We start from the raw sequence: 17,274 nt of genomic DNA on the forward strand, positions 1-17,274 counted from the left end.
CATCACCAACAGGAGCCCAAGTGGCAAAGACTAGTTCTGAATCCCATAGGGGAGGTAATAGGGAAAACCTAGTTGGGTCTGCGGAAATCAGGGATAGCTAACTCTCCTCTCTCCGTAAATGATTCGGGAGGCATCAGGCTGAGAACTAACATGAGCTGGCTCCAGCCAGCAGCAGAAAGAGAAAAGGCAGGAGCTAAGTAGAGGCGTGTAAAGGGTACAGGTGGAGACTCCAGGAGTCAGCTTAGGAAGGTGTGGCTGGAAACAGACACTAGGTCTGAATGGCAGGCAGGTTGGGACAGGAGCCTGGAGAGGTGGCATCCTTTGGGAGTAAGACAGGAAGCACTGTTTGTGCAAGCACTGTCTGAGTGCTAGGGAGGCTGAGGAATCTAAGATGGTGGGGCCTGCAGGCTACAATGGGTTGCCCAGGGCAGGACACATAGTTCAGATCAGTTGAGTGAATATCCATGCCTACTGCATATGAGGTTCCAGGGTGGATGGGACTGTTCTTCCTTGGAGAAGCCTGTAGGATAGCCCGACCTTTTTCCTCACTCCACAGGACTGGACTTCTAGTGGAGGTCTTGCTCTTGCCACCTCTCCAGGGGCCCAGGCTCAGAGCCCACAGGGTTCTAGAGGTAAGACATGCTGGGCTCAAGGAATCAGCATTCTTTATTAGATCCATTAAGTGCCAGGGGAGGGCCTTGGGCCCTTGAGCAAGTTCCAAGGCTCATCACCCTTAGGTTCAGTCTTGTCTTTTCCTCACCGTGTCTTACTCCCAGTCCACGCTTGGCTGTTGGAGGGCTCTGACTTCTGCCTTTCCTCTGGCTCCCCCAGTTATCATCCTGAATGGAGAATCTTTCCTCCTTCCAGGGACACTGAGGCTCCGGAAGGGGCATGTCCATGAGCAATCTAGCCTGACTTGTGCACCAGCCTGCACGACTGCCCATGGGATTGCCTCCCTGGTTTCCTCAGTGTTCTCGGCCTATGTGCCGGGGGCAGTAGGCAGACGTCTGGTGCTCTTTAAGTTCAAAGGCATCGTGGCCTTCCCTGTGGAGCAAAGAGAGACAAGTCAGGGATCAGAGAGGACCCGCAATTTCTCCCAGCCACACAGAACATTCTATCTGCACTCACCGGAAGCAGCGGGCACAGTAGAGGTCTCCATCGCAGCCGGCACAGCGCAGGGTGGCATCCTCATTGCAGATGCAGCACCAGGGGAGCTCCTCTTCCTCTGCCTCCTGCCTGGGGGCCTTGGCCTGCGCCTTCTAGGAGCAGAGAGGAGTGGGGGAAGGGAGGTGTGTAGGAACACTGCCGCAGGAGCAGTTGGCCAGGAAAGGAGGAAGGCGTGGCAGTGGCCTGGGGTTTTTCTCACCTGGGACTCTGCCCTACAGGACTGGGCCCGGGCTCTGAGAGCTGGCTCCACGGGGATGTTCAAGCCACTTGCCTCATCCAAGGCAGCTTCTTCAGTGAGCTGTGGACAGGGCGAAGAGGTTCAGCTTCCTGTTCCAGGCCTAGACTCTGCCCCCCTGCCCCACGAGTATTTCTGTGTTCTGTGGCCCTAGCTTCTCAACCCATCTCCCTTGATCTATTGCCTATGGCTGCTGATACCCCATCTCAAGGGGCCAGTAGGCAGGTCTGGGTCATAGGGACAATGGAATGCCAGGTAGAACAGGAGCTGCAGAGTGGCCATTCAGTGAGAGAGTAGAGGCAGGGTGAACTGGGCCAAGTGGGTGGTGGGGCAGTGAGGCAGAGACAGGACAGGTGGTGGTCAGGTGGGTAAGGCAGGGCCCACCTGCTGCAGGACTCTCTGGATGGCTGTCTCCTCATCCTCATCATCATCACTGTCTGGGAGGTGATAGTCCTGGAGGGTCACTTGAAAGGGAATGACAGGAGCACAGGAGGAGGAGTGAGGTTGAGAGAGTTCTCTTGAGTAGCTGTAATTTTGCCCACAGGAGCTGGTTTGCTTTCCACGGGCACATCTTCCAGAGCTAGGCAGCCTCTGTTGTCAACAATCACATCAGATCCTGCCCCTCCCTCCCCCACCCTGGGGGACAGGAACAGAAGGATTTGCAGTCCCTGAAGGGACTGAGGGTCCCTGGGCCCCTGACGGCTGCTATTTATTCCCTATCTATTCCTTTGGCCCAGTACCTTCCTCATGGCTCTGGGCAGAGCTCAATAGACCTCTGGACATAGCAATCCCAGCAGCTGACTCAGTGTGCCAGGGAATACAACCGTTTTGTAGAGCTTGGCCTGGGGTTGGGAGTGGAGGGCCTTCCCAATGGACAGAAGTGAGCTGCTGTTTCCCAGCCTCTACCTTTATCGGGGTCCTGTCCCCGCAGCATGGCCAGGCGCTTGGCGAGGGCCAGGATCCTCTCCTGCCTCGTGTTCTCCTCCTGCAGCTCGACTGCTGCCTCAGCCAGCAGCCTGCTCTTCTCCTCTTCCAGGGACCAGGTGGTCTGTCCCTTGGAATTAGTGCTCTGGCCCCCTGGGCCACCTTGGTTGAGGTCATTCTGGATAGGGACAGCTGGAAGGAGTGATGCAGTTAGGGAGGCAGAGACATTCCAAGATCTCTGTGCCTCTTTCTCAACTTTCTTTAAAAAACATAAATTATCAGCTTTTTGTTCAGTATTAGCTCCTGTGGTTTATATTACAAATAAAATGAGTCTTTCCTACATTTTTCCAAATGTAAAATACTAGTAATCTTAGACATGCTTTTTTCAATTACATCTATCCCCACTCCTGATATTTTTACATGTTGCCCTTAGGGTAGGTGTCCCATGGTATGACCATCACTGCCCCAAAAGGTGAGGGTATAGGGAAGCTAAGCCTCAGCCAGTCTCTCTGCTTTACAGGCTGGAATTAATACTTCCAGGGAGCAGCACAGAGAGGACACGAGAGAAGCTGAGATCTTGTAAGGCACTAGGCAGGAAGAATTCTACCAGAGTAGCTGTGGCTCTGACATGGTCCCCTTTAGATAAGCATTTCAGACCAAGAGGTTCAAAATGAGACAGCTTTGGGTTCAAGTCCCAGCTCTGTCACTTAATACGTGTGACCTTGGTCAATTTCCTTAAGCTCACCAGGCCTCAGTTTCCTCATTTCTAAAATATGGATAATAATAGTATGTATAAGATTACGGAGGGTATTCAATGAGATTATGTCTCTGAAGCAGGGCTTCTCAGTCTTGGTTCTTTTGATATTTTGGTATTTTGATATTTTGGACAGGATAATTCTTTGTGGTAGGGGCTGCCCTGTGCACTGTATGACGTTTAGCAGCATCCCTAGCCTCTGCTCACTAGATGCCAGTGGTACCTTCTACGTTGTGAGAATCTGAGTCTGAGAGTCTCCAGACGTTGCCATATGGGCCCCGGATGGAAAAATCATCCCCAATTGAGAACCATTGCTCTGAAGCATTTGAACAGCACTGTCCAATAGAATTTTTTATGATAATGGAAGCGCTCCATATCATGGTCTGTATTTGTGTAACACTATAGTTTAATAGCACTTGAAATGTGACTGGTACCACTGAGGAACTGAATTTTATTTTATTTTATTATTTTTTTTTTAAAGTTTTTTTTTTTTTCAACGTTTATTTATTTTTGGGACAGAGAGAGACAGAGCATGAACGGGGGAGGGTCAGAGAGAGAGGGAGACACAGAATCGGAAACAGGCTCCAGGCTCTGAGCCATCAGCCCAGAGCCTGACGCGGGGCTCGAACTCACGGACCGCGAGATCGTGACCTGGCTGAAGTCGGACGCTTAACCGACTGCGCCACCCAGGCGCCCCGGAACTGAATTTTAAATTTCATTTTAATTAAATCTAAACAGCCACTTCCTCATCCTTATCATCATCATCATCATTGCAATGAACATTCACTGAACACTTACTATGAACCCGGCAGGGTCTTAATTGTTTATTAATCTCATTTACTTCTCGTAACTTCCCCGTGAGGTGGGTTCTATCATACCTCCATTTTACAGATGAGGAAAGTGAGACTTCGGTTAAGTAACTTACCCAGGGTCACATAGCTAGTTTAAGTGGTAGAATAAGAAATTGCTGTCTGGGAGCACCTGGGTGGCTCAGTCCATTGAACATCCAACTCTTGATTTCTATTCAGATCATGATCCCAGGGTCATGGGATTGAGCCCTGTGTTGGGCTCCAGGCTGAGTGTGGAGCCTGCTTAAGATTCTCTTTCTCTCTCTCTCTCTCTCCCCCTCAGCTGCTCTCCCCAACTCACGTGCTCTCTCTCTCTCTCTCAAATTAAAAAAAAAAAATTAGAAATCGCTGTCTGATTCTAAAGCCTACACACTTATCCACTAGTAATACACTGGCTCCTGTTGGGGTAAACCCATCTAAAGCTTATAATGTTAATTGTTCTCTGATTCATATTTGCATCCCAGAGGGTGGGCAGCAGAGACCTTCCTACTTGGGTAAGGAGCCGGGGTGGGGGGGGGGCAGGTCCCTGGGGGATCCAGGTGGAGAAGTTACCTGGGTCTCCTCGTTCCAAGTTCTCATCAATAGCCACCTCTGCTGCCAGCTGTGTCAGCAGATCCTGCGCCTGCTGAGCCTGGGTCCTTGTGTCTGGTGGCTGATGTGCCTGTTCACAGGAGGGAACTTCAGTGAGGAGTAGGGTAGAGGGGAAGCAACACCGTAAGGCTCAGCGAAGTCTAGGTTACGGGTGGATGCTAAAGAGTTTCCAAAGCTCTTGGAAAGGGGACTGACTAATCCAGGGCTCACATAATCGAGTAGATCTGGCCACTCTTTCCTGCCCCACCCCATCCTGCTGCTTGTCCCCGGATCCTTGGCCTGGCAGCAGGCCTGAGAATCAAGAGGTGAGGGTGGGAGGTTTTGCCAACTCCTGCAAAGTACATAGGCATACATGTATCTAGGTCCTTGTCCTAGGACCCCCGATCCCTGAGCACTCACCACCTGGGAGGTCTGAGACGGCGGAACTCTGCCCTGCAGTGCAGCAAGCCGTGCCTCCATCTCTTGGGTGGAAGGGATGGAACCCTGGGTTTCCTTCCTCAGTGCAGCTAGCCTGGCTTCTATCTCTGCCTGTGAGGCCACTGATTCTGAAATTGGTATGGGAAAGCCTTGTAAGATCCAGAGGAATCCTAGTCCCAGGAAGTCTGGATGGTATGTTTTAGATCACCCTGTGTGCCCCCACTCACTGGGCTTGTTCTGCTGGCGGAGCCGTGCTAGGCGCTCAGCGATGACTTGGTCTTGTTGGGTCAGTCCCCGGCTCTGGGGAGTGCTGGGCTTCTGCTTGGCTTCCAAGGCTGCCACACGCCTGACAGGGTATGAGATAAGGTTCTTGAAGAATGTAGAAGGGAGGGGTGAAGGCACCCACTCACCGTTTCCCATTCAAATCATTTCTAGGCATCCAGGGAGGCCTCCAATAGACAATAGTCTATGGTTCTCATTCATATCCCTCTGTAGCCCAATCCAGCTGACCAAACAGAGGGTCTGGCTTAGAGGGCAAGATCTACCAAGAACCGTTTCTGGGGAGAGGCTGATGAGCTGCTTTCTGAGCCCAAGAAGGCAGTCAGGAGGCTGAGAGATATTCTCCTGACCCTGTGCTCATTTGATCTAGAGGCTGGGAAGAGAGTCACACTCAATGGCTCCTTTGTCTTTTCCCCACCCCTATTTGTCTCTGTCCCTTTAGCACTTACTTCTTATAGTTCTGAGGTGGTGACCACTTGGAGGCATTGACAGGAGACGATCCTCTATAGAGAAGAAATCTGGCATCAGAAGTCCCCTTATCTGCCAGTCAGTACCTCTCCCCCAAACACTTCCTTAGCTGACCTCTAGCCACAGAGCACAAAGCTGTGTGGGCTGGCCAGCTACCTGGTACCATGCTTGGCTAAACCCTTGCCCATGTCAGCTTCTCACCTGGTCAGGACTTCGTGGCACTCCTTGCAGACCTTCTGTTGGGTATTCCCAGTCCGGGGCACCACTGCACTGAAGCTAAGGCAGCCAGAACAGAAGGCCCGGCCACAATTCTTACAGCCGTACTACAAGAAACATGAAGTAGGGGGATCCATCTCTCACCCGCCCCTGCAGTCTCCTCCCTGGGACTCTCCAAGCACACACACAGAGAAGACACTGAAGTTTTGACCAGCTGCGGGGAGGAGGATGAGAAATGGGGCCCCTAGGGCCTGGGGAGAGAGAGGGGTGGAGGGTAAAGCGATTCCTCAGTCTCCAGTCTTTTATTCAAATCAAGTAGAGCTTTACGTAAAATTCCCATGCTTTCTATCCTGACTTCAATTCAATGGCACTGGGGTATAGAAAACAAATAGGCAAAACCTCATGCTGCAGGTCACGGGCTCTTCAACAAAGGAGAACCAGAGAGAGTGCAGAGCCCCTGTCTTCTGTGCTCTAGTAGAGATGGAGGGTGGCTTGGCTTCAAGGATAACAATAGCCTCCATTTATTAAGCACTTACTGTGTGCCAGGCACTAAGCTCAGCATTTAACATTCGTCATGTGATTTAATCCTCACAATTTATACACACTACTCTACTTAATCCTGATGACCACCGTTATTATTCCTATCTTAGATGGGGTCAGAGAGGTTACATGACTTGCCCAAACCAAGGTAATTCCATGAATAAGACTGCAGAGGTCAAATTTGAACCCTGACCACCCGGGTTCCAAAACCCAGGTTTCTAAGTGCTACACGGATCTGCCTCCATAGCTATTCATTCATCCAATCTGGTTCCTATCTCCTGGTCACAACTGATCAGAGGAAGCCTACAGTTTACCAGAAGAATTTGGGGCCTTGTGCAGAGGACAAAAGACTTTGCCACGGTGCCTTGGGAGCAGGAGGAAGGGCGGTAATCTAACTCAAGAAACCTGGGAAGGGCAGGCTGCATGATGGTGAAGGTTTCAGAGCAAAGGACATGGTGTGATAGAGAGTGGTCACAGGGCATTAACCAAGACTGCGCTGCGGAGGAGCAAAGTGGAGGGAAGGAACCAGCTGTATCCTTCACTTAGTAGACAGAAAAGCCTACCTTTCTAGAAAAGATAGGAGCGTGCTGTATAGTTACAGGGACTTTCACCTCCAGCACCTCTCTGGACCCTCATGCTAACCCCGAAAGCGAGGGAGAGTTAGCCCCATTTCACAGAAATGGAAACTGAAGTTCAGTGACTTCAACAAAACCAACACAGCTGGAAAGGGGCCGTAAAACCAAGTCTACGGACTTCAAGTCCAGGGCTTTTCCTCCACTCCGCGTCCTCCCTGACCTTCTAGCCCGCGGGGAGAAGACTCGCCTCCTTTTTGAAGAGGGTAAACTTGACAGCGCAGCCGTAGCACCTACTCTCCATTCTGGTGGCCGGCGCAGCGCCGCAAGTTCCACAGAGCTGAGATCACGCTTGCCGGGTCCCGGACACCCTCGGACCTTTCACTAAGCCCCGCCCCCGCCCCCCACCCCTACACCCTCCCGCGCTGGCTAGCTGCGGCCTCCGGCGGGAGAATCGCGATCGCCTACATCAACCTGAGAGCGGTAGCGGAAGACGCGGGGGCTGCTGGGAGGCGTAGTTCATTCACTTGCTCGCTTCCCTCACAGACAGTCAAGCCTGATCCAGAACACGACATTTCCCAGGGGGCTAAGCGCCATTCAGCTCGCTGGCGACAACAGTCCCTCGGAATCCCTACGCACGCTTAGACTCTTGGGAGTTGTAGTACGAATCCAGTCAGGATTGGAACCATGGCGGTGACCAAAGAGCTCTTACAGATGGACCTGTACGCCCTGCTAGGTATCGAGGAGAAAGCAGCGGACAAAGAGGTGAGAACGGTGGTGAGAAGGGCCGAATCCGACCAGGCCTGGCGGCCCTTCCTGTCTTGGCGCCTCGCCAGCAGCTGGCACCCGCTTTCCAGGTTCGGCCGGGCCCTGGGCGCGGAGTGAGGGGCGGCCCGACGACCTTAGAAGGTGGTTTCCCAGACGTTTCCTGGCCGGTCTGAGGGCCTCACGAGGAATTGGGGTGCACAGAAGGAAGGCTCCTTGCGCAGGGTACTGTGCTCTCCCTATGGCCCTTGTGTAGAAGAGAAGTAGTTGAGTGAACTGAGAGGAAACCCTAGCCCCCGCCCTGCGCCTGCGCAGTGTCAGCCCCTGAGTCCGCTTCTGCAGTGTCGGTGGCTTGAGGTACTACATAGTCACCTATGAAGGCCGATTTAACTCCGCTTAGAGCCTAGGGCGGGAAAAAAAGGCCGAGTCTCAAGGTTTCTCCACTCCCTTTTCATTTTTCTTGGCAGTGTGACCTATGACTTTGTCATTTCTTTTTTCCACCCCAGCCCATTGTTACCCTCTGAAAACGTGCTAATGGGCTCAGAGACGGAAGATCAGAAGAGTAAAGGCAGATGGCCTTAAATTAAGTTCCACGGGAAAGTGTTGATAAAGGTGCCAGGGAGTGGGATGTTAACCGATCAAACTGTAATTAGGAGTTTTGTTATCTTCCCCTGGATAATGGTAGAGGTTGTAACAATGTAGGAAGGGGAAGCAGATAATTCATCAGATGAAAGTTAATGCCCGCGAATGTGCCTGTACTTCCTGGCTGTCTAGCTCATGGCTTGAGCGAGCTTGTGACAAGAGGAGGCTCTGGGGCAGAAAAGCAAGGAGACCTACAGGGTTCTGGAGGAGAGATGCTATCAGCCTGCACATCACTGTCTCCCGCAGCTGCCACTGAAATCAGAAGTGGGCCGTGGGTGTGTACAGAGCACCAAAAGCATCCGCTACACCCATCTCATAAATCCTAAAATTTCAGTGTTAATAATGCCCAACACCTATATAGTGCTTACTGTGGGCTGGACTCTATTCTGAGTGCTCTACATTTGTAAATTATTTAATTGGTACTTCATTAATAGTGAGAAATTACTTTGGACATTTTACACCAAACCCAGCCAGTATGTTGGAACCCTGAAGTTGAGAACTTCTGAGGAAGGCATTTGGGTAGCCTCTGATGTGTGTATTGCTCAGAGCTGGATGTGGATGGATGAGATGCCATTTAAAGGGGTCAGGTGAGGCTATTGTCTAGCAAGAGACCAATGTCTGATTGGGTCAGTATGGATAGGATCCATTTTTCACTCAGATGAGATAAGGGATATGTGAGAAGGCTCTTTATACAGGATAAAAGATGCTGTTCCTATCTTTTAATAGGGGAGGCACAACTATAATATAAGGAAGAACATGGTAAATTCCTTAAGAGGGATACAGACAAAGTACTGTGGATTTTCTTAGTAGGCTGAGGTGGTTTCTCGTTTGGGAGAAGGGGTGGGGAAAATAGATATAGATATAGATATAGATATAGATATAGATATAGATATAGATATAGATATAGATAGATATATATATAGATATATATATAGATCTATATATATAGATATATATATATATATAGATATATATAAAGCATGTAGAAAAAAAGGCCTTCTAAACTTTGGTTGTCTGGTCATATAGTCTAGGAGTTGTTCCTTTGGTGTCCATAGAAAGGTGACACGAATGGAGTAAACCCTGAAATCATGTATAATACTGTGTATTCATTTTTGAGGAGAGGAGTTAATTCTTACCCCAAAAAAGACTAAAGAAGCCATGATCTAGGCCAATCTCCTTGTATTAATGATGGTGAAACTGAAGCTCAGAGAGGGTGGTTAGTGACAGAATTGGAACTGGAACCTAGATTCCCTGACGCCTGGACCAGGTCAGTGTTCTTTCCACTGTGTCACTTTGGCCCTTGTCCAGCACCATACAGCTCAGCTCATACCAACACCAATTTTAACTTTCCTTCAGACCACTTTTCTGTGTATATCTGTATATCCATCTGCTGGTTTGAGTTCTCCATTTGGATGCTTCACGGGGGTCTAAATCTTACTACATCTAAAATTGAATTCTGGACCTTCTGTCTCCAAACCTTCTCCTTCCTTGCACTTCTCTCTCATGGTAAATGGCACTACCATCCATCCACTTGAACTAGGAACCTGGAGTCATTCTTTGCCCAACGTGGGGCTCAACCTCATGACCCTGAGGTCAAGAGTCGCATTCTCCACTGAAGGAGCCAGTCAGGTGCCCCTGGAGTTGTTGTTGATACCTCATCTTCTCACTTCTGCCATCTAGTCCATCACCGGGTGCTAATGAGTTACCCTCCCAAATAATTCTCAAAACTGTTCACTTATCTTTGTTTCCACTGCTGCCAGTCCAGCCCAAACCCTATCAACTTCCATCTGAACAATTATAGTAGTCTTCCAATTTGTCTTTTTACTTTCAGTCTATTGCATTTTGACCTGTTGTACACTGACATTCTATTCTTTTCACAGAAAATGGAATGATCTTGATAAGAGCCCTATTGCACTTTTAATAATATACTCAATATAATTTCTTAACCCTTCATGCGTGTATTTCCTTCTGCCAGGAATACTCCTCTGCCGCTTCTGTTAACCTGGGTTACTTAAAAAACATTTTTGGGGGTTAAATGTCCGACTTTGGCTCAGGTCATGATCTCATGGTTTGTGTGTTCGAGCCCTGGGTTGGCCTATGTGCTGACAGCTCAGAGCCTGGAGCCTGCTTCGGATTCTGTGTCTCCCTCTCTCTCTTTCCCTCCCCTGATTGCATATTATAAAATTTTTTTTTAGATTTTTTAAATGTTTGTTTGTTTGTTTGTTTGTTTATTTTGGAGAGAGACAGAGACAGAGTGTGAGCAGGGGAAGGGCAGAGAGAGGGAGGGAAAGAATCCCAAGCAGTCTCCGCACATCAGTGCAGAGCCCCACACAGGGCCTGAACCCATGAAACACGAGACCATGAGCTGAGCCTAAATCGAGTTGGACGCTTAACTGACTGAGCCACCCAGGTGCCCCTAACCTAGGTTACTTTTATTTATCCTCCAGAACTCAACTTAAATGGCATATCCTTAGAGAGGCCTTGTCTATTATTCTCTTTCATAACAGTTGGCTTTCTAGCACTTATTTCAGTTCGTAATGACATATTTATTTGTGTGATTATTTGTTTGGTGCCTTAATCCCCTCTGTACTCCTAGCTCTGAGGACTGGATCTGGTTCATTCACTTCTGTAGCAGCCCCTTCTGTGACTGACACAGAAGAGGCTCTCTCGATAAATATTTGTTGAATGAATGAGGTAGTGGCTATAGAGACCACTACAACTTGACTTGAGAATCATGAACCTTGAGGCAGTCACTGTCTCTCTTCGGGGCTGACTTTCCTCAAATGTAAAATGAGGGAGCTGGGCAAACTCTGGCTTCAGGGGTCAAATGGCCTCAACTACAAATTTTGTAATAGGCCATGAGTTAAGAATGGTTTTTACATATTTAAAGGATTGTAAAAAAAACAAACAACTCAACAACAAAAAATCAAACGTTAAAAAATGGGCAAAGGACTTGAATAGATATTTCTCCAAAGAAATATATAAATGGCCAACAAATACATGAAAAGTTGTCCAGGGGCACCTGGATGGCTCAGTCGATTGAGCATCCAACTTCAGCTCAGGTCATGATCTCATGGTTTGTGAGTTCGAGTCCCACATTGGGCTCTGTGCTGACAGCTCCTACTCTGTGTCTCCCTCTCTCTGCTCCTCCCTTGCTCACTCTCTGTGTCTCTCTCCTTCAAACATAAATAAATATTAAAAGCAAAAAAAAAAGATGTCCAATACCACTAATCATTAGGTAAATATAAGTCAAAAACACAATGAGATACTACTTTACACCCATTATGATGGCTGTAACTATTATTATTAAGTTTATTTATTTTTATTTTGAGAGAGAGAGAGAGAGAGAGAACAAGCAGGGTAGAGGGGCAGGGAGAGAGAGAATCCCAAGCAGGCTCCATGCTGTCAGCACAGAGCCCAGTGTGGGGCTGGATCTCAGGAACTATGAAATCATGAGCTGAGCTGAAATCAAGAGTTGGACGCTCAACCACTCAGGTGCCCAAAAGAGAGAGAGCATGTAGCGCAGAGCCTGACTTGGGGCTCAGTCCCAGGACCCTGGGAGCACAACCTGAGGCAAAATCAAGAGTTGGTCGCTCAACCAACTAAGCCACCCAGGCACCCTGTAAGTTATATATATTTTATAATGAAAACAACCAACTAACCAAGCCAAACCAAAATCAGAACAAAAAAGAATGTTTGACAAAGACCACATGTGGCCTCCTACAATTTTTGGCCTTTTACAGAAAAAGTTTGCCTACCCGTACTAGAATTAGGGGCAAGTTCAGCTCTACCTTTCTATACATGGAACTTACCCCTTCTGTCAACCTCCTAGTGCAGCGAACCTCACAGGTTCAGAAGTGGGCTAAACAATGCCTTTGGTGGAAATTTAGAGACTCGGCAATTCCCAGGTAGACATTTTTGTTCCCATTCCAGCCTCAGAGGAGATAGGCTGGGCACGATATAATCTTCTTGTAGAAAACCCTTGAGTCAAGGACCTGGATTTGGTGTGGAAGTGTTCCTGGGAAGAGGATCATGCCCTGGAAATTCAGTCCCCTGCTAGAACCCAAGCTCAGTCCCCTGAGCCCCTGATGCTTACGTGCTCATGTGCACATGCCTATGTGTGCTCATGCGTATACCCCCCATCTCCCACTCACTCACTCACTCTCTGCTGGAGCAAGTCCCCAAGGCCTGCCAAAATGAAGACTAGGTCATGAATTCATGCTGTTTGCAAGCCCTCGAGAGAATCTGAAATAATCTCAGGAATTAACCTGGGCGACTACGGTGGCGTTATGGCCCTTTTCCTAGTTCTGCTCTTGCCCTCTTGAGCCTCTTCACACAGCAGCCAGAGTAAGCCTTTAGAATGTGGATCAGATTGTGTCCCTTCTGCTCCAACTTCCCAGTGGCTTCTCATCAGTCTTAGAGTAATACCTGAAGGCCTTTCCTGGCCCTTGGGGCTCTTGTTGCCTTTCCTTCATGTTCCCTGCCATTCTCCCCTTGCTCACTAAGCTCCTGCCATCTCAATCCTATGTTGTTATGTTATGTTATGTTATGTTATGTTATGTTATGTTATGTTTTGCATAGCATAAAATTTACCATTTTAACCCTTTTTAAAAAATGTTTATTTATTTATTTTTGAGAGAGAGAGAGCACAAGCCAGGGAGGGGCAGAGAGACAGAGGGAGATACAGAATCCAAAGCAGGCTCCAGGCTCTGAGCTGTCAGCAGAGCCCAATGCAGGGCTTGAACTCATGAACTGTGAGATCATGACCTGAACCGAAGTTGGATGCTTAACTGACTGAGCCACCCAGGTGCCCCATTTTAACCCTTAAAAAAAAATTTTTTTTAATCTTTATTTATTTTTAAGAGAGGGTGCAAGCAGGGGAGGAACAGAGAGAGAGGGAGACACAGAATCCGAAGCAGGCTCCAGGCTCCCAGCTGTCAGCACAGAGCCCGACACGGGGCTCGAACTCACAAACTGTGAGATCATGACCTGAGCCAAAGTCGGACGTCCAATCGACTGAGCCACCCAGGCGCCCCTAACCCTAACCCTTTTTTAAAAAATGTTTTCTATTTATTTTTGAAAGAGAAAGAGTGAGAGCAAGCGGGGGAGGGGCAGAGAAAGAGGGAGACCAAGGATCCAAAGCCGGCTCCGAGCTGACAGCAGAGAGACCAATGTAGGGCTTGGACCCGACTGCAAGACCATGACCTGAGCCAAAGTTGAACACTTAACCTACTGAGCCACCGGGTGCCCCTAAGATGTTATTTTTTAAAAGTAATTTGTATACCCAGTGCAGGACTTGAATTCACAACCCCAAGGTCAAAGTGAGCCAGCCAGGTGCCCCCCTTTTTAAGTTTGAATAATATTTCGTTGAATGTATATGCCACATTACCATATTTTGTTTATCCATTCATCTGTTGACAGACGTTTGGATCATTGCCACCTTTTGACTATTGTGAATAAGGCTACTATGAACACAAGTGTATATATATCTGTTAAAGTCCTGCTTTCAGTTCTTTTGGATATATACCCATAAATGGAATTGCTGGACCATATGATAACTCTATGTTTAATATTTTGGTTATACTGCCTTATGCAGCAGCTACACCATTGTACATTCCCACCAGCAATGTACAAGGGTTCCAATTTCTCCACATCCTTTGCAACACTTGTTATTTCCTCTTTTTTTGGATAATAACCTTCCTTCTGGGTGTGAAATGGGCCTCAGGTGATTTTTTTCAAACTCACCTAAACACATTCTTGCTTCATGGCCTTTATATCTGCTAATCCTTCTGCTTAGAACATTCTTCTCTGGCAGTTGTGTATTTTATATCTCATTCCCACCCCTTATTCAGATTTCTATTCATGTATAACCTCCTCAGGGAGGGTTTCCCTGACCACCAATTTATATTAGCTACCTCCACACCCTGACACTGCTACATATATTTCTCTAAGTAGTGCTTCTCACTACTAAGAACAGGCACACACTGGACCTTTATTAAATCAAACTTTACAGTGTTCTTCCTGTTTCATTTCGGTTTCCTTTCCCATTCTCCGTGTGTGTTTCAGAGGAGAGTACAACTATTTCCCACAAACATTTGATTCCACAAACTTTTTTTTTTAATTGAAAGAGAGAGGATGCAAGTGAATGAGAACAGAGAGAGAGAGAGAAAATCCCACAAGGGGGAGACAGAGAGACACACACACACACACACACACACACACACACACACACACACGGGGGGGGAGGTTGGGGGGGGTGGGAAGCAGGTCACTGGAAGCGGGGCTCGAGCTCACCCAATGAGAGACTCAAACTCAGGAACTGTGAGATCATGACCTGAGCCAAAGTCAGATGCTTAACCAACTAAGTCACCCAGGCAGCCCTGATTCCACAAACTTTTATTAAGTGCCTAGCATGTGTCAGCCTCAGAGTTGGTGCTAGGGATACAAATGTGAAAAAAGTGGTCCCTATAGAGTTGCCCCATCTTGCCTGTTTCGTTTTTCCACCTTTTCCATCTCTTGCTCCTGTGGCCCATCTTTGTGTGTGTGTCCCATCATTATGGAATGCAGAGGTTAAAGTTTATAATTCTAGAAGTTGATGCTTTTTTAAAAAATGTTTATTTGTTGAGAGAGAGAGAGAGAGAGAGAGAGAGAGAGAGAGAGAGAAAGAGCAGGGGAAGAGCAGAGAGGAATTCCAAGCAGGCTCAACACTGTCAGTGTAGAGCCCTACTGGGGGCTCGAACTCATGAACTGAGAGATCATGACCTGAGCCGAAATTGAGTCGGATGCAATCAAGAGTGAGTGCTCAACTGACTGAGCCACCCAGGCACCCGTAGAAGTTAATGCTTTTTTAATCAGATCATCACTTCCTATAGAGTGTAGCTTTGTATAAAAAATAACAGTTTCAGGGGCACCTGGGTGGCTCAGTTGGTTAAGCATCTGACTCTTGCTTTTGGCTCAGGTCATGATCTCCATTTGTGAGTTCGAGTCCTATGTTGGGCTCTGCACTGACTGTGGATTTCTCTGCTTCTCCCCAACTCATGCGTCCACGTGAACACTCTCTCTGTCTGTCACAATAAATGAAAGAGAAAAGAACAGTTTTTATAACTAATCTTTAACAAATAAGGCCAAGAATTATTGTTTATTGCATCTACCGTATGTCAAAAGTGGATGAAAATTATAATACAGAGCATTGAGCAATGTTGGGAATTGTCAATGCGCTTTTATCATCACCTTTGACTTATTAGCAGTGATAGTTAAGAAAGTGGACTTTGACTCGAAAGTAATTGTTAAGTCATTGACTCCATAACTTAACTAGTTTGTGACCTTGAGCAAACGTTTAACCTCTGTGTGCCTTGGCTTCCCTGTCTGCAAAATGGGAATGATGGCAGTTCCTTCCTGCCAGCATTGTAGTAAAGCTCGATACAAGTAAAGCATTTAGCATGGTGCCTGGTACAGAGCGAATGCAGACTACATGTTAGCTCTTGCTGTTAATATTGTCCTTCCACCTTCCTTACATTGTAAGCACTAATGTCAAATACACATCTCCCACACCTCACGTCTAAGGTTGCCCTCTACTCCTTAGCCCTTCTCACTCATTCCAGCCCTGACAGGCCCAGTGCTGACTCAGTGATTGTCATAGCAGTCAAGGTAGAAAGGAGGTGGGGAATTAGGTAGAGCAAAATTGAGGATCAGCAGAGTTCACTGTTCAGTTCAGATCTACAGATGAGTGGAGTATATCACCAAGGACAAGGTACCATATGGGTATGGTGGGGTTTTAGAGCTGAATAAGACATCAGTCTGCTTTCGGCCAGCTCACACAGTATAGTGAACAATGAATTTTGAGGTAAAATGAAAGAGGTTCCATATATAGTATTTAAGGAAAATACTTATAGTATTTAAGGAAATTCCTTATAGTATTTAAGGAAAATGCTATAGGAATAAAGAAGGCATGATTCGGGGCCACATGGGTGGCTCTGTCAGTTGAGTGTCTGACTTTGGCTCAGGTCATGATCTCACAGTTTGTGAGTTCGAGCCCCACAGCCGTCTCACTGCTATCAGTGCAGGGCCCACTTCAGATCCTCTGCCTCCCTCTACTCTGCCCCTCTCCCCCATCTCTCAAAAACAAAACAATAACAAAAAAGAAGGCATGATTCATAGAGTGGCAGGATTAGGGAAGACTTCTCTGAGGAGGTGTTTTTGTGCAAGACCTTGAGAGGAGAAAAGAATATATCACAGGAGGGATCTTCACAGTTGTTGATTCTCTTCATTTTGTAGACAGGAGGATAGAGGTCCAGAGAGCTTATGGAACTTGCTCCAGACCACCCAGATAATGAGCATCAGACCCAGACTGGAGCCCCAGTATAATATTCTTTCCACTCCTATACAGTTGGCACAGGTCTCTGTTGTCTGTTGCAGCCTCACCTTTCATTTGAAGCCCTTTGTAGGGTATGTAACTCATTGTATCTTGGCAAGCATTACTTGATGAAGCCAGGTACTTGAAAATCCATTTTGATTAACTCTTTCAAGACTCAAATTTTACGTCTGTTTACCAGGAAAACTACCAAAGACACTTAACATTGACATTTTCAGGAAGGAAGGTTATATTATAGCATATAAGTTACTTTAAGGAAAAGCCTGTTTTACCTATATGCTAGCTAATACCTTTATTTAAACTCCATATTTCTGGAGCCTGGGTAGCTCGGTCAGTTAAGCATCTGACTCTTGATTTCGGCTCAGGTCATGATCCCAGGGTTGTGGGATCAAGCCGCACATCAGATTCTGCACTGTCAGTGTGGAGTCTGCTTGGGATTCTCTGCTCACGCTCTCTCTCTCTCTCTCTCTCTCAAAATAAATAAA

The 17,274-nt window shown here is 47.5% G+C and overlaps 2 protein-coding genes across 2 annotated transcripts in view; one reads left to right on the plus strand and one right to left on the minus strand.

The window, feature by feature from the left end:
- Positions 1-648: 648 nt before the first annotated feature.
- On the minus strand, positions 649-7,387 carry ZFYVE19 (zinc finger FYVE-type containing 19). Its single transcript, XM_047075303.1, has 11 exons — positions 7,262-7,387; positions 5,885-6,006; positions 5,665-5,718; positions 5,164-5,282; positions 4,919-5,064; positions 4,481-4,589; positions 2,309-2,518; positions 1,787-1,866; positions 1,367-1,465; positions 1,129-1,259; positions 649-1,044 (listed from the first exon to the last, which is right to left on the minus strand). Exons 1-11 carry the CDS (start codon positions 7,313-7,315, stop codon positions 966-968), a joined length of 1,203 nt encoding a protein of 400 aa, XP_046931259.1. The 5' UTR covers positions 7,316-7,387; the 3' UTR covers positions 649-965.
- Positions 7,388-7,614: 227 nt separating this feature from the next.
- The window catches only part of DNAJC17 (DnaJ heat shock protein family (Hsp40) member C17), a 42,389-nt gene continuing 32,729 nt past the window's right edge, over positions 7,615-17,274 (plus strand). Inside the window, exon 1 of the mRNA XM_047075304.1 lies at positions 7,615-7,776. Coding sequence (XP_046931260.1) covers positions 7,699-7,776 — 78 coding nt within the window. The 5' untranslated portion in view covers positions 7,615-7,698. The remainder of the gene's footprint in view (positions 7,777-17,274) is intronic.

This window comes from Lynx rufus, unplaced genomic scaffold (assembly GCF_022079265.1).
Source record: "Lynx rufus isolate CCGP_SWC_20201006 ecotype Redwood Valley unplaced genomic scaffold, mLynRuf1.p SCAF_13, whole genome shotgun sequence".
NCBI classification, from domain to species: Eukaryota; Metazoa; Chordata; class Mammalia; order Carnivora; family Felidae; genus Lynx; species Lynx rufus.

Excerpts from the sequence above, each read along its gene's own strand:
- ZFYVE19 (XM_047075303.1), bottom strand. The coding sequence starts at position 7,315 with ATGGAGAGTAGGTGCTACGGCTGCGCTGTCAAGTTTACCCTCTTCAAA. Across the intron at positions 4,590-4,918 it reads CGTCTCAGACCTCCCAGGTG|GCACATCAGCCACCAGACAC; the intron begins GTGAGTGCTCAG and ends TCCTGTGAACAG. Across the intron at positions 1,867-2,308 it reads GGGACAGGACCCCGATAAAG|TGACCCTCCAGGACTATCAC; the intron begins GTAGAGGCTGGG and ends TTCCCTTTCAAG.